The sequence below is a fragment of the Labrus mixtus genome, chromosome 24 (genome assembly GCF_963584025.1).
Source record: "Labrus mixtus chromosome 24, fLabMix1.1, whole genome shotgun sequence".
Classification (NCBI taxonomy): Eukaryota; Metazoa; Chordata; class Actinopteri; order Labriformes; family Labridae; genus Labrus; species Labrus mixtus.
This window is the reverse complement of record NC_083635.1, coordinates 5,910,769-5,928,474: the sequence shown is the minus strand read 5'-3', so window position 1 is coordinate 5,928,474 and position 17,706 is coordinate 5,910,769. Positions and strand designations below refer to the sequence as shown.

General features: G+C 43.8%; 1 protein-coding gene across 1 annotated transcript in view; it reads right to left on the bottom strand.

Annotated features, from left to right (window-relative positions):
* pard3ba (par-3 family cell polarity regulator beta a) overlaps nt 1-17,706 on the bottom strand; it is a 156,996-nt gene that overhangs the window by 120,620 nt on the left and 18,670 nt on the right. The window contains exon 3 of the mRNA XM_061032381.1: nt 7,438-7,615. Within this exon, the coding sequence (XP_060888364.1) occupies nt 7,438-7,615 (178 nt within the window). The remainder of the gene's footprint in view (nt 1-7,437; nt 7,616-17,706) is intronic.

Sequence of the window (17,706 nt, the reverse complement as noted above, 5' to 3'; positions counted from 1 at the left end):
CCTATAGTAATGCCACACACACATTTACACACTGGTACTCCACCCACAATGTCACTGATGCAACGTTGTTAAGTGACCAAGGCCACAGTCAGGGTCCATTACCCCGCGGTCAACTCAATAAATCCTCCTCCATTTGCCCATCGAGTCAAATCCGCCTCCATCTATCCTCCCACCACTTAAGAGCCCTGATACCCGGCCTGGCCATGTGAAGGAACCTGAGGGTCATAAGCTTTGATCTTTGACCTGTGTAGACCTCTGAGGGGTCAAAAGGCATCGCAGAGAGTCAGAGGTATTGACGAGATCGACAGTTTTAACTCTCTTAGGTCAGTCATTGTTTAGACCGTCATAAACAAGATTGTCTCTGAGCCATTACTAATCAACGGTGAAGGGGCGGTTGACAGGGGCTTCAGACTGGATCAATACTTTGATAGAACGTACCCTTTAATTGTTTTTAACTGAAAGATGTTGCATGCTGGAATCCTTAAAGGGTATTGTTGTTGTTTTCACATATTTTCGGTTCTTAAAAACTGAAGTAGCCAACGGTTTTAGAGTGGCACCAATTGGATAGCTTCAGCAGGCGGTCTATGACAAGCCACAACAAAGGAATGGCTGCTATGTAATCCTTGGGGGGGTCAAATGGGTAAAATGTCTTGTTTCTTCCACTGATGGACTCGAAATGGTCATTAAAAGTGTCTTCCATCGTGACAGAAAGGATCGCTGGAGAAGCTCAAAGACTGGAAGACACCGAAACTCCACCGTGCTTCAGGAACTGGTTGAATGAACTGGTTTTCTAATAATTCAAAACGTAAACATCAATGGGAAGAAAATCTTAGAGGGTCCCTTTGTGCAACATTTGGACTCATGTTGACAGCATGTGTATCTACATTTGAATGAATTTCAGCCAAAACAGGATGTCTTGCAGCAGAGGGCAGATGTAATCTACTTTGTCAATTTTAAAAAATTGAAATACTGATTGTTCAACAGGATACTAAAACATCTTAACAAAAGAAGAACCCTAGTTTAAGGCACTCTTTTCCCTCATTAATACACTATTATTGCAGCTGTAGACTTGAAGAGCTGAACAACATACACAAAAGTTGAGCTGTATTTTTATTTACTTTAGGATTACATGCAGTCTGCCTCCAAAAGGCTGGAGAGGAGGTGGAACCCGAAAAAACAACAACATTGGTTTGCTAAACCGAAGCCACAACCACAAGGTACCCTGTGACTTTAAATAGCCCTCACCCACCACACTCGTCTTGGCGACCACTTCAAGGCCAGACAAACAAAACGGGAACACACTGAAACACACCCAAGTTATGTTCCTCCCTTATCTTTCCGTTGAGATTTGTGTAATTGGAGAGACCTGAAGAGGCTTTGTGAACTTTGCCAGCTCCGTGTTTATCTGCCTCAGACTCTCCATCTGTAGCTCTCTGGGTCTAACTAGGCTGCTTATGCAACTCCAGGTTTATTTTAAGAATATGCTCCTGTTTTCAGTTGTTCAAGTTCACCAGCAGGGCAGGATCAAAACACGGATGCATCATGTTTCTGTCCTACTGCATGTGTGTGTGTGTGTGTGAGTGTCAGGCTACACATAACAATCAGTGTGTCTGTGTGTTCTACTTGTGTGTATATTTATCATGAGCAGTGACTTGGCTTCTGTTTGTGTTTATATTTGTGCGGGTGTTTTCCTGCCACAGGCCAGGGTGGTCTTGTTTCTCTCCCAATCGATAGCTCAGGCTGCTCATGGGATGATGCGATAAGGACTCGCTTCCTGGAAGTGTGTGCGCGTCTGTGTGTGTATGTGTGCGTTTGTGTCCGTGTAGCAGCAGATCAATGCGGGTCTAATCATCCCACTGGGGCAGTGTGAAGTCCAATCACCCTGTTCAAACAAGCAGCCAAACCTGACACACAAACACTTTGATGGCTGACTGATTACTGGATGACTTCTTGTCCTGTCCACCAGCACTCACTGCGATTACATGCTGACCATAACCACGTTAAAGATTAGAACTAGATTAAGAAAATAGTTTGATTAGAGCATCCATGGGGTTTGCAGAGAGACTAAATCGTAGTTTATGTACATTTTTAATGAATTCATGTCTGTATTGTAGACTAAAAACAGTTATTTGGATATTTTCTACTTAATGTCGACTTTATTTTGGCTATGAAAACCCAGTTAAAGTGTTTGCAGGACAGGGCTTATTTTACTTTTATTTTAAGCCCCTTTCATGCGTGCACTGAACTCCTGAAAACGCCACACAACGCCCATGTTGGGGTTGAAGTCTGAACGCAAATGACTGAATCTGAAAAGTGTCCAAGAAAGTCAGAGCCTAAACTCTCCTAGCACAACAAAGAGTGTTTCAAAATGTTAGCGCACATCCGACACTAAGAACCTTCCTGCTGTGAGGTGCATGTGTGGAAGGTAAAACCCTAAAAATATCAGAGCCTGATTGCCGTGAAATGATCTCAAAGATATCAGGAATTCATGGAAAGGACGTTTTTTTTTGGCTATTACCAGGGTTTCCCCACAGAATGACATGGTACCTGGGCGGTGGAGTTCACGTTCACTGGGCGGGTGCTGCGTCCTATATCGCTCCGAAACTGTATTTTTTTTGTTATGTTGCACGGAGCAGTGAGGTCCTTGTGTACGCCTGCACTCTCTCGTCTGCTCTCTCTCTGTCTCTCTCTCTCAAATTTATGAATAAATAAAATATTAAATGAAAACGGCTCAGAAAATATCCTTTGGCAGCCCGCCCAGGTATCGTCTATGTGTGAGAAACACTGCATACAGTAGTATCATATTCAGCAAAGTTAGACTGCTTAGCAATGCAACCATGTGACATGTTGTTGCAATTAGGAATGATGGTTGATAGTGTTTATTTTTTTCAGATATCCCAAAGGCCAAAAAGATCAAAAGCCTATTTTGGCTAGTCGGTGCTGCAGATACTAACATAAGCAAGATCAACACATTTTTATTGATGTGACATTCAGTGCTTAAAGATTCTTCATAAAAATAGTATATGATCAATTATAGCCTGCATTTCATCTTTCCTTATGTTTACCCGTTTGAGAAGAGAGAGGAGTTTTTACTTGTGGATCCAATCATGCCATCATCTTGTCAACAGGAAGCTTGAGGTTGCCAAAGAGAAACATAATAACAAGCTGTTTGACCCCCTTCCTCCCTTCTATATCTTAACATTTGACAAACTCTAAATAAATTGGTCCTGTTTCATCTGCAACATGGACCCTGAAGACTCTGCGAGTTGTGTTTTTAAAGTCAGTGTTTCCTGCCCTGACGGAGTAGGGGAAAGAAATGGGTTAATCCAGTTATGAGGGTAAAATTCGTAGCATGCGTGAATGCTAATCAGCTCAACATAAAAGAGCAGACTTAGAGAATATTTATATGTGCGCTCATATTTAAATCTCAACTCAAAAAAAAAGAAGAAAAACAAATCTGGAAATCTACCGTGTGCGGCTGTCTCCCTCCCTTCGTCACACTCTGCAGAAATGATGATATTACAAACGGTCTGCGTACTAGAAATGATCTAACAGCTGATCTTGTCACAGAGAGCAAACACACATTTCACAAAGAGCGTCTCGGCGGTGGAGGGGTGCCCCGTTTTTAGGTGTGCTGGGTTGTTTAAGTTGCACGCTGGGCTTCTTTTGTCGTATTCTGTGTGCGTGTGCGTGCATGTCAGGAGGACAAAAGCGGCCTTATTGCATCAGTTTGGCTCTCTACATTCGGCTCTGTGAGGGGCGTCACAGGGTCACATCATAACTAAGTTAGTCAGGGTTCAACAGGGCTGGAGTGAAGGGCTTGCTGGGAGTGGGGTTGGGAGGGGGGGGGGGGTCCCACTGGGTTAAAGACAAAACCGAGAGGGGGGGGGGGGGGGGGGGGGGGATTGTAATTCACGCTCAGTTGGACCCTGAGCATGCTAACAGGCTACAGTGCTAATCTAGTTAGAGCTGGAAGTCATGCAGAGACAAAGAAGGAGGGTCGGGATAGGAGGAGGTTACGTTTGAGGCTGGGGGGGGGGGGGGGGGGGGGGGGGGGGTCAGGGTCTGGAAGGCTGGGAGGGGTGTTGGACGGCAGGTGGTTGAAGCTGAATAGTTGAGTAGCCAAATGATGACGAGGTGGAGTGGAGAAGGGGGCCAGACAGAGGGGCATAGGGCAGAGCTGGCAGAGGGAGAGGGATGGCAAAGGGCAGGTGTGTGTATGAACGACAGGAGGGGGGGAGGGTCTCTGTGTTTCACTCCAGCCAACAGATGGAGGGGGGAAAATGACAGGGGTGGCCCAGTGATTAAACAAACCCTCACTCTATGATCAAACAATTCTCAATGTATCTCTGTAAGTCAGAGAAAAAGCATGCTTTACTGTATTTATAGTAACTTGTATCTGAAGCGGAAGACTGTAACCCAGACGGATCCATCCATTGCTCCTGATCCACCACAATTACATCGAAATGATGAGCATTAGGACAGCAGTCAGTCAAAATAACTCTGCAGAGTCGTATTCTGAATCATGTGAAAAACGTTCTCTTTCCGCACACTCTGTTTTGTCTCAAGTTTCACTCTGTGTTTGATTCATGGACGCGACCTTGATCAAGTCACCGAACCGCTGAGAATCTCTGACGTGTTTCCCTGCAGGGGTTAAGTACACAGAAAAGATTTTTAAAAATATATTTATTATCTCTGTAAAACATGACCATTTTAAGGACACTGGAACACGTATTACATCCGTTAAGCTATTAAAGCTCGACTCTACACGCTCTGACACGCAGTCAGAGCGACATTGACTTTCTGCTGTCGTGTTCACAGACAAAAAAAAGATAAGAACGGCTCGACACCGAGAGGAGCAGAACAATCAGAGGGGCAAAAATAGACTGTTAAAAACAAAGAGTTTTAATGGTAGAGAGAATTATTTAATACAGCCATAAAAATCTGTAAAACCACTGACCAACTTTCATTCTTTTTTTTCCTTTTTTTAATTCAGAGACAGAAATGATTTAACTCTCGGGATATTTTCAACCCTTGCTAAATCTAGGAAGTAGTCATCTTAGTGTTGTAGTACTCAAAATCGCTCTTGGACCACTTTTTGAATGTCTCGTCTCATTTTGGCTCGGTCTTGTCTTGGTCTCAGACCGGGCGGACTCTGGATTTTAAATCAAGACCTGTCAGTGATATTTACGGTCTCTGTCACTCCCTGCCCTGGTTTTGGTCTTGGCCTCGATCTCTAAATGTCCCGATCTTGTCTCAGTCTCGGAACACTCTGGCCTCGGGTATGTCTTGGTCTCGGTTACTGTTTCCTTGACTACAACACTACGTCATCTTGCGGGTTTTTTTTAACACGTTATCTTTCTTCTCTCTCTTCTTGAACCCGTCTGAGTGCTTGTTTTTTTTTTTTTTTTTAAACCTGAGGTCTGACTGCACCACCACGACCCACATCCCAAAGACTGTCAGCAAATAAATATTTTTAACTCTGACTTGGAAAAAAAAGGAGGCTTGTAATGAGTTTTAGTGTTATAAGACTCCTGATTAGGTTTAAACATGCTCTAAAAAGACAACATAATGAGTCGAGCAACATTTAATCAAGGTTTTTACTATTTCAGCCGCAGAATCGGAGTATATCCATCACGCTAATGAACCGCACAGGGAAGCTTTTGTCAGCATAGGAAGAACAAAGACATGACAAAGACTAAATGAAGAAGCAGCGCTGCACTTATTAATCTCCTGTTCATCATGATGTTAAATCAAATAGCTTAATAGACTCCCCCTGAACCAAAGAGTGAAAGTGTGACAAAGTTATTTCAGCATGGAAGGACTTCAAGGGGAATCCTGGCGTTCATAAACCACGGCTCCAAATACATTTGAAAGAAAAACTGGAATTGCTGCAAAAGACGGTTTTAAGAGTGCGAGACGCTTTTTAAACCCCAAACAGCCGTAAAAAAAACATCGCTCTATTCAAGAACACCAAATTCCTTTGACAAAAACAGTGAATGGGTTTTGCTGTGAAAGTATGCCTACTCGTGGCATCAAAAAAAGTGACTGTTGGGTGCATCAAGAAAAATGGAGGAAAATGTCCTTTTCACAAATTAATGTCAAAGTTTCCGCCTCGTTTTAAATAGCAGGATACTTCTAAATACATAAAAGATACTCTGCAGTAGTTTCCTGTTGGTCTGAGGAACGTGCTAAAGCAAGAATGAACTAAAGTAAAGAACGTTAAGTGAGAACGAAAGGAGAGAACGCTGCGTCGACACTGCATCTGTTTTCACACACCATCACATTGCAGGAAAGACTTCCAGCTGTTCCATAAATGTACTTCTTGATTTCTCTCTCTGTCTTACACATACAGGCCAACACTTACAAGTACACACACCTCCTGCTGGTTCATCAAGACACACTTTCTCACGTGCACAAAAGGTTGTCAAAGTGTTGATTGGGCTTTATGATGTTAGCGATTTGTGCAGAAACTTGACTTGTATTTAAAACGGTTACTAATAATTAACATCACAGAGTGAAGAAGTATGCAAGACCAAATATATATTCTTGATTATATATATTCTATGATTATAATGAGCCTGACAGTGTCTGTGAGAAGAGGATATAGCCTCTTGGAAGTTATTAAAACCTGCATTCTTCCTAACGGCCAGCAGGGGGCGTATCCAATGGTTGCAAAAGGACGTCTGACTGTATGGCGCCAGAGAAGAAAGAAGCCAATTTCTCACAATTTCTAAGCTGAACAAACATTTCCTATTTGTTTATGGGCTCAACATTTAGGGTTGCAAGTCTTTTTCAATAAATGGTCAAATGTTTGCTCCTCGTACGGCTCCTTTAAATGACCGGTTTGCACTTTGGCGGCCGGAGAAAAGTATTTGGTCAAACTTCAATAAATTTGTAAAGTAGACTTTTGATTTTCTCTGCCACATACATGTTGTCTAAGAGCATATACTAGGGCAATCCACCAATCCCTTAATGAGATATTGCATCGCAAATTCCAGATATTTTTCAACCAATCAGAGTTGTTCAATGAAAAATTGTGCAGTTTGGACCAATCATGTGACAGAAAATAGCGATGGAGCGGAAAAAAAACATGTTTAGAAAAGTGCTTCATCCTCTTTTTGACACATTGGTGACCCACTGAAAACAGCTCTGTGACACGCTTGAGGGTCCCGACCCACTAGTTTAGAACCACTGCTTTAGAGCATGTTAGTTGCCAGCCAGTTATTAGCGTCGTAAACAGATGCTAAGCAATCTGTGCCACAGAGTTAAGTTGATAGCTTAGCATTTGCTGTATCCTCGCTCTTCGCAAGCTTAACCCTGCGGTCCAAATATGGTGATTTCTGGTGAAGCAACAATATGACGGCTACTTCTATCTTCTTTTATACAGTCTAAAGATTGAAAAACACAGAAACTTAAACAGGAGAGGGGACATACTGGCTTTGAGGCTGGCCTCGTTCACTTCGATCTCCCCTCTGGCCGGCTCCTCGTACTGCAGGTGGGGGTAGTAGGCGAGCGGTTCGGGGCTGGCGGTGGAGCTGGCGTAGCCGTTGGACATGCTCTCTCTGGGGCTGTCTGTCCTCCAGCGGTGGACTTCATCGAACACAGCAACCAGCTACAAAAAGACGCATACACAACAGGTTGAATTGTGACTCAGATATTCTGAACATACTGAAAAATCACCTTAAATGTGACGGCCTAAACGTGGAGATTTTCTGGAATGTCAGCGAGCTGGAAACAAGCCGCCAGGTTAGTACGGCGTCTCCACTGTGGCACAATCACAGCGAGGCTTTCATGTGATTTATCTCGCAGACAGTGGGAGTGAGACCTGCTGCATTCTGCCAAGTGTGCGTGCGCGTGTGTGTGTGTGTGTGTGTTAACTGTGCTGGATTCACAGCTCATTCTCTCTCAAACCTCAGAACACACGAGCAGATGCCACTTCAGCAGAAGAACTCTTCTTCTTCTTTATCTTAAACAAATATCTGACTGGAGGAATCTGCGGGTAAAGGCTGCAAGGAGGAGTTACAGGCCAACGGCGAGGTGAGCACGTCTGGAATTAAGAGTCAAATGAGATCTGACAGGAGAATGAGAAGCTGTCAAACACAATGACACGGCTGCCACAATGAGACAGGGGCGGCCGAATGAAGAGGGGATGGAGGGCAGAGGGATGACAAACAATCCTAATTGAGACAGCGACATGATGGCAGATAGAGCTGAGGGGAGTGTGTGTGTGTGTGTTTGGCGGAGATGTCGCGGCTACGTGGTTTGATAAATGGGCGCGCGGCGGCATGACGCTCTCATTAGACGAAGGAAATGACCACTTAATGAAAAGCAATAACCGCGGTGGAACGAGGGATGGAAATAAAACAACAGACGAGTGTCAATTAACAACAAGAGGAGCACGGAGGCTGTGTGTGTGTGTGTGTGTGTGTGTGTGTGTGTGTGTGGAAACAATAAGCAAGGAGGAGGCGGCGAGATACCCATCATCCATCACCTCCACCTCCAGCGATTCAATATTTTGGTGACACCTGGACGACGCCATGCAAAGGAGATTCGACTGTTACAGTGTGAGCACGAGGGAGAGAGAAAGAAAAGATGAGGAAGTAGAGGAGAAGAAAAGAAATGACGGCACGCCAAGAAAACAATCAGATTGCGGCCGCTTGATGGATGCTTCTCGAGCTCTTTCTCTCCTCTTTATCTGTTTCCCTCTTCCTCCCCTTATCTCTCTCCGACTCTCTTTCCTCCAAACTCGCTGACAGCATCAATCAAAGCAGAGAAAAGTCTGGGAGCGTGGTGTGATGTGCGCGTGCCAGAGCGCGCTCGTGAGCCGCCATCAAAAGCGATTTATTCGTTTTGAACAACAACAACTTCTTTTAATGTGCAGAGGGGGGGGGCGATGATGATGATTTGCTTTTGGGGAGTTTTTTTTATTTTTTATGGCTGACACAGGCAGGGGAGGGATGCGGATGAAGGCCGCCCTGCTGCTTCCTCTCATCACTCAATCAAACACAAGTATCAACAGAATGAATCATGCGTCGCTTCATTTGGAGCACGCTGAGGTTTAGAGGAATGGACCTTTTGAGGAAATGTATTTCACTCCATGCTGACTTTGAACACGTGTTTTTTTTAACCCGGCCTTTACCCCCCAGTCAGGGAATATAAAAATATGCATCCCAGTTTAAAATCTTCCAAATCAAAACGCACAAAATGAACCAAACGAGATGGATCTTTAAATGGGAAATGTTCTATAACAGGGAAAATGCAAAATGGCACAGAAGACGAGGCTGACAGCTGACGGATGCTGACGAGGGTCAAACTAAGGTGAGAAAAAGGGTTTGCGTTATTTTCACACAGCTGACTCCAAATCCCACCACGACTCAATTTCTTTTGCGATCGCCTCTCACTTCCTGACGAGCTGGAGTCTGAATCCGACGCATCCGACAGCAGCAAAGTAATAGCACGGCATATGCGCGCGGTTGAATTTTAACGTTTCTAGTTCACAGAAAGAAATAATGTCGAGGGAATGTGGCGTGAGCGAGCGCTTCGGGAGCACCAAAGGGGAGAATTAGGAAACCAGCAGGTGCATTTGTTCATTCTGTGACCCGGCGTCAGTCTCGAGACCACTTTTTGAAGGTCTCCATCTCAGAAACGAAAGCATTTTGACTCCAGCTTGTCTCAGACTGGGCGGTCTTTTAAATCAAGACCGATCATTGATTGGCTATTTCTCCACGTCATTACTGTGATGAGAAGGAAAACGCCTCTTTCTAAACAAACAAATAACTTAGTTTTTGGCCGTGATCTTCCCGGTGTTACGGTCTGAGTGAGGGACACGCCCCCTAAACACAAGATGATGATTTTCAGTGATATTTATGGTCTTGGTCTCGATCTCTACATGTCTCGGTCTCTCACTCTAGTATGGGTCTTGAGAACACATTAACCCATACCAATGTTAAATGAAAATAAACACATATTTATACAAACTACAAATCGTTGTTTCTCAGTCTCTATGAGAGAACGCTTTCTTATTTGTCCTCTGTTGCTATAAAAATTCAAAATGATGAAATTCCTACATGAATTACCGGCAGCAGCGTTGGAGGTTTATCGAGCTCCCTGAACCCTCAAAAATCTGAGGATGTCACAAAAGTTTGTCCAAACTGAAACTACCCGCATAACTAGACATCTCTTAGGGTGATCATTTTAATAATTGGTGCTTCTGTTTTGTTTTTCTGTGATTTAAATGAGCCTTTAATATTCCAAGTGGTGCCCCCCTGGTGAAAGAGAATTTATTTTACTTCTAGAAAAGCTGATTTGAGACGTCTGGTTGCAGAAGCCGTCAATCAGCCGATCTTTACTGAAGGGACCGCAGTCATTAAAACTGTCAAATACGATAAGGAACTTGGGAGAAGCTTTATTTTTCTAAAGCAAACAGCGGTTTTTGAAATTCAGAACCTGGAACGCAGCTCCACTGCGGTCTTTTGGAGGACCCGGTAACCCCGGGATGAAGAACGGCACCTTGATGGTTCACAGTGTGTGTACGCAACACAAAGGTTTCTGTCCCTCCCTGCTGACTGCCATTAGTATTCTAGGTAACAAATCGCCTTATTTTTCCTGCAGCGTCTGTGGGGGGGATATTGATATGGACCTGGGGAGGCTGCATGTCAACTACTGCTGAATAATGTGACCCTTTGTCTCATTTCCATAACACACACACACACACACACACACACACACACACACACACTGGAACCCTTGCCAAATACAAATGACTGAAGCCTTTTTATTGTCATGTTATGGTCGTTTGTAAATCAGGACGTGGCGTGTGTATTCAACGTGACCAGACTCTGTGTGTGTGTGTGTGTGTGTGTGTGTGTGTGCAGAGCCAAGGCGATTATCATGACATACATGAAAGCAGCGCACAATACCATGCGTGAAGCAGAGAGCGAGATAAACACGCCGCCTGTGAGGAGTCCCATACACACTGCCTAGGAGGTGGAAAATGTTACAATATATGCGGCCTTTAGCAAAAAAATAAAAAATACACACACTTATTCCACCCAATCTTATAGAGCGGAAAATACACAACCACCCACACACATCCTGTAACACTATAACACATTAGTATTTTGCTTAATTCTGATTAAGCGATGGGTATTATGGAGCCTTGTGATCCCGTTTTGGTTTAACCTACATTACATCAAATGACGTCGTCCTGTGCCAGAGTAGATTTTAGACTTCACTGACGTTGAGGTGAACCACGTTTCCTGTCATGCACGCAAACACACCTTTAACAAGGGAAGACAACTTGTTGCAGTTGAAGAAGAAGAAGTAGAAGAAGGTCTACCGGTAAGATTGAGAGAGTAAACAAAAATATGTTAATAGGTTGCCTTATGGTTGCATCCTATTCTGGTCTAAGGTGCGGACCGAATCTGGCAGCTGGAGAGGTGTCAGTTCACTTCCTGAGCACTGCTGAGGTGCCCTTGAGCAAGACACCTAGCCCCTCCAGCTCAGGAGCACCCACCCCCCTCACTCTGACTTCTCTCCATTAGTGCGTGTCCATGTGTCCATGTGTGACTATTAGGGATGCAACAATACAGTCAGCCCACGGTTCAATACGTACCTCGGCTTTTTGGTCACGGTTCGGTTGGGTTCTGACGGTCCGGGCCGTTAAAATGTTTCCAGTGTTAAGTATTTTAGGCTAATTTTACAGAACAGTAATGGATTAAGAAAGAGAGCTACTTTTTTCATTTTAAAACTATTTATTTTACTTTGAAGCAAAACAAATTCAAGTGCTCTCCTTTCAGCCTATTGCAAAGTCAGATTAGGTTTGAACATGAAGTAAACTACAATTAGCTCAATGAATGTCAACAAAAAAGTGCATTGGTGGCATACTGTCATATTTCTCTTTTAGTTACGATTATCGCTCCTCTCTTATTCTTATAATGTTCAGTATTGTAAATATTTTGGGTATTAACAGCAGCTCAAACGATTTAAGAACATTTCAAAAGACATCAAACCTCACACTGAAGGTTCAGACGTGTTTTATGATCAGTTTAGAGTTTTTAATAAGAGCAGTGAGGGTGATGCGCAGACAGAGGAGCACTCAGTTGATGTTGAAAGACATCAGTTAGTTAACAGACAGCAGCCTGCCATGTAGTTCACATACTTCACTGTTTAACATGTAAACTGTAGAGCAGATGATCAATTTCACTTTTTGTTTCTTGTCCGTCCACTTACATGCGTAATGGCACGTTCCCCGACTCTCGCTCACCCGTATAGCTATCTCTCCCTCTCACGTTCGCGGACCCACAGTTATCTTTAATGCATGTTTTTGACATAATGAGGGAGAGAGGCTTTCGAAAAAATCAGAAACTGGTCTGTAGTGTAACGCTACTTGAGCAATGACTGCAGCCTGTATGATCTATAGACTGTCACTGTACCGGCCCTGGCGGCCCTTCAGGAAGCCACTCCGGGGCCCTTTCCGAATAGTCACAGTTCAGTAGGCAGTACGTACTATTCAGTATGGAGTTTCAGTATACTGAACTTTCGTGGTCATTCAGTAGGCATTTTTTGGGTCCACCTCAGTATACTGAACATTTCAGTATGGATACTAACTTCCGGGTTTCATGCAGTATGGATCGGATGCGTGCTTACAGGAAATGAATTGTATTTTACCACCCACAATGCTGTGCAAAATTAAACGTAAATCTTCACTTCATGTGCGCCTCCAAATCAAAACAAACGAGCGTGGATTAATTGAATCAATTTTTAATCTAGAGTTAAAGTCCCGACTGAAATCACTACTTTTAATTAACAACAGAAAATATAACAAATATCTGAATTATTATAAAACCTTTCTCCCTCTATTTAAATAATGATTTAACTATTTAAATAATGATTTCACTATTTAAATGCGTCTTTATTGGTTTATTTTATATTCTGTATATTACTGTCTTTCATTTGTACTTTGCTTTATGTACTGTATGTTATTTAGTTATTTAATCTTTTACTTGATTTACATTGTGATATTGTTTTTTGTTTACTTGACTGTATATGCGCATTACTCTTCTTGAATAACGCTAAACAAAAAAAAACAAATAAAAAAAAAACGGGTGGATGCGGCCGGTTCGGGAAACGTAAATGACGTCACTTCCTTACTGAATGAATCAGAAGAAGTAGGAACAAATATCTGCCTACTGAATAGTAGGTACTAACAGTATACAGCACAGATAGTAGGTACTGTCTACTGACAGATTGAGTAGGTACAGCCCGGGCCTGTCTGCTCCTCACTGCTCGCCATGCTAAAAGTAATGTTGTTGTCAGCGTCACCAAACTTTAGCGCGTGGTGATTGGCTACTAACTCACTTGGCGAGCGGGGTTTCCTCATCCCTGCGCCCTGACTCACAGGCACACACAGGCACATACAGACAGAGCCAATTTAGAGAGAAATACAACGCGCGGAAACTAGTTCAACGCCAAACCGTTAAAACAATTCACAAGTCAGTATTGAACCGTGGATGCCGTACCGAACGGTTCAATATCTTATTGAGAATTGTTGCATGCCTAGTGTCTATCTCTGACCCCTTTCAAGTTCCCAGGCTGCTTTGCTGTAGTCAAACATGACCTTCAACCCCTCGTCCGTCACTAGAGACAGGATGTCTTTACCCTGATCAATACACACACACACATCATCATCATCATGATCCCTACTTCTGAAGCGGAGGACAGCCAATCAGAGGCAAGAGTTCGCAGCATGGAGTGTGGGTTTTTTAATTTCTAACAGACAGGATATGAAATTATCCAAGCAGCTGTAAACAGTAGATTGGTTTACATGTTGCAGCTCCCCAGATGGAACAGTTGAGCATTTTCAATAATTGATGCACTTGCTAAGAATTAATGAGCCAAAAGCAGCACATATACAGTATACACACAACACAAACACATTGATATGAATAATAAGGGATGTACTCGCACTGTTAAATAAGATTTGAGCAGTAAAACAACACAAAATGGATCAGACATGTGGACACTTTTCGCTGTAGGAGGATGAACAGTGCCCCCTTGCTTTAGTCAAACGCTACTGCATGCTGGTACCACTCCAGCCTCCGGCCTTTACATAAGCATCTCACACACACACACACACGAGCTCACAAACAAACATACACACTTCCCTATTTCATTCTGTGGTACTAATCAACCCATTTTTCTTCCCCTCTCTCATCGCTGTCTAGCACTGTTGTGTGGGTGTGTGTTGGTGTGTGTTGGTGTGTGTGTGCGTCGCTCTATTGAGATGCTCTGCTTTGTGCTGTTGTCATTTATCTTACGACTGCCTCCCTCTTCTGCGTTTTCTCCCTCTCGCACTATTCTTCATTCCCTCTTTGAACGAGGGATGCATAATTCAGAGGGAGCGCGCGGCATCCTGACAGTAGTGTGGCGCTAACCCAATCATCTCCCATACATACACACTGAGGCAAATCACATATACAGTACACACACATAAATACAAACACACACACACACACACACAGGGGCTTCTGACTCACACACTGTCTTTCGCCAAAGTACAGGTTTACGGAGACGAGTTTGGATCTCCTTTTTTAAGCGCTGAAGTCTGAATCAGAGAAGAAATAATCCTTCCACTATCGGTGTCTTCACTCGTCTGCAGAAAATGAAGGCCCGCTCTACCCGACAGCCTGACTGGAGGTATATTTTTCTGAAAGCGCCACGGCTGAATCCAAACAATCAACAGATGGGACTCTGCATGCACACACTACAACAATCAACATATCCTCTTGAATAGCCTTGTGTGATATCTTACTAAATATTAAGCACAGGGGGGTTCTCTTGTTGGTTGTTGAATACAGACCGGTTTTTGATCCTCTTAAAAAAGCTAGCGTATGACTCGCCTTGGTTTCAAGGTACCCCTTCAGGTCTGTGGTCGGGTCTGTTTTTAGGTACCCTTAAGTCTCTGTTTTAACGTTTTTCCTATAGTGTCCGTCTCCACGTACTCTTATTTTTAACTTATATTTGCAATAATATCAAGATTAGTTTCAAGGTACCTATTAAAGATGTATTTTTTAAACACATTTGATTGGACAGTGGATACAGTAGGACATTCAGGAGAGAGAGAGAGTGAGCAAGACATGCAGGAAAAGGAGCCACAGGTCCGACTTGAAACCGTCCACCTACTTGAAGGACGATAGCCTCCAAACCAAGGTGCAACCTCACCGCTAGGCCATCAGCGCCGCATCAAGGTACCATTTAGAACATCCGACGTACTTGGATAGTTAAGGAAACATACTAATGATCCAAGCTGAATGGCTTTCAACGGTGTATTTGCATCACTTATCTTTTTACCGTCTCTGAATTCCAAGAGCCTGAGGATGTCTGAAAAGTCTCATTTCCAGGTAGCAGCAGAGATCCCCCCCCCTCTTTGAATGAATCAGAAGCTGTTCGTCAAAGAGCAGAGATAATGTGCAGAGAATGGGTTTCTCCACGGCCGTAAAGCGTGATGAATATTGACAGCGCTCAGGTACAGAGAGGTGAAGTGTCTCACCCTGCCTGAGCGGAAAACTTCCCTCCTGATACCCGTGGCATCGGCGATTTGAAACAAGGCTCAGACAGTTATTTGCTTTTCTGAAGTGACTAGCAGCTAAATGCTATTAGTTACACTCCAATGTATGAAGAGCTACAGGCAGGACAATTAACCTGCACCCTTTTCTGGCATATTAAGAATGTTTCATTTGTAGGGAGGGGTCCAGAAAGGTTAGCAAAAAACACATTTGTGGCTGATGGGAGCTAATATTAGCCAGGAGGAGGCTAGCTCCAACAGTACTGATCGAATGTGGATACGTTGATTTAACTCATATCCTGGGAGGGCTTTTCAGGGGCCCAGCCATTTCTGCGGGGCCCCTGAAAAGTAGTAGTTAAAGGGTGCTTTTTGATCGTCAGATACCAATACAGAAACCTGACCCCATCCAAAGTTTCAATATTTCCTGTTGAACCACATGAAGCTGCTTGGAAAAGTTGAGATATAATCATGAAACCTATTACAACACACTGACAAACGAGAATCCTTTAAAGTGTTCTTACTCGACTCAGTATACTGATGCAAAGCAAACACCACATGCAAAGATGTACTAACATGCATTCAAGCATGTACCTAATAACTAATCCATGTTCAAGGGCACAAACGGCACACTAAACCTTTGCACACACTCGCCTGTGCACACACACACACACATATTCAGTTGTTTCCAAGGCACCGCAGGGTTCATCGGAGGAATGTTAGGCTTGTGTTATTTAAACAAGTAGAAAATTGGTTGTATTACCGGTGAGAGCGGGGCTAATCCTGCATCTACTGCGGCCTCAATCTATACGGCACACTACCAGATGTGGGGGATTACCTCTCAGGAACACACACACCTGGCTGTGGGCCCACACACACACACACACACACACACACAGTCAAATGAGGCAGTGTGTAAGATAAGAGAAGCAACCATAGGCGGGTAAAGAGGCACACTGACTGCCATTCACGAGCGAAATGCACAATGCAACTTGTCGAGCCCGCGGTGAGGAGCTCTCTCAAAACAATGAATCACATTCAGAGACATCACTGTTTGAACCTTTAAATGTCTCGTTCTGTCTGTTTGAAGAGAAGCCAGCAGATCCAAACAGCAGCTTGTGCTTCCACATTGAACATAACGTGTCTTTGATGCTTCTGACACGCGGATCTAAACACTGACATAACAAGAAAATACAGTCTGTTTTTAGTCTGTTGGTGCAGCAGGTTTAAAGCATTCATGCTCATTTAGCAAGCGATGACCCAGATATTACATTATTTGCACAAACTAAAACACAGCTAATAAAAAATACTGTTAAATGTCGAGGGGGGGGGGGGGGCTGAGGGTGATTATGCTATTATACTTAAAGTTATCAAAGTGAGAAACATTCAGAGAAAGGTTTTAAAGCTAGATGACCACACGCTCACACACTGCACCAAAATGCAACCTGGGCAAAGGTTTTGAAGAAAAGAACAATGTGTAGACCCGAATCATTACAGTTCATCTTTCAGGATAACTCAGAAAAAAAAAGATCTTTGGCAGCACAGGGAAGGCTCGGCTTGTCATTTCTTTGCCTTCATACTGTGCGTCCACACACACTCACATCTGTCCCATCAGCCGCAGTGATTGAGCGTATGTGCGCCTGTTGAGGGTATGTACACACACTCACAAAGCGAGCCACCAGCTGAGGTACTGCGGTGCCGGCTCTGCACCGTGACAAGTCACATTATTATTTATGCACACTCATAAAGGGAGAGGGTAAACTCTTCATAAATCACACATGCCCCAGAGGCCGAGAGAGAGGCAGAGGCGGAGGGGGGGAGAGAGAGGGAGGTGGGTGACAGGGGAGCTCCAGGCCTCATATTTCTCAGACCGGCTACACAAATATCAAACCGGCTTGTTCATCATTCCTGCAGTGCAAACACATCAGCGGTGGTTACACTGGTCTAGTTTCACACACAAACATGTGGAGAATTGTGATCTCCCTCCGCACACACAAAGTCATAACCCTCCCTTTCTCATAAATGTGCATGAAAAACGCAAACCACAGAGGAGGAAATCACACTCGCGTTCCAGCTCTCTTCCCCAAAAAGTCAAGAGCCGGAGACTGATAATCAGCTTTCTTTTCCCTGTGGCCGCCGCA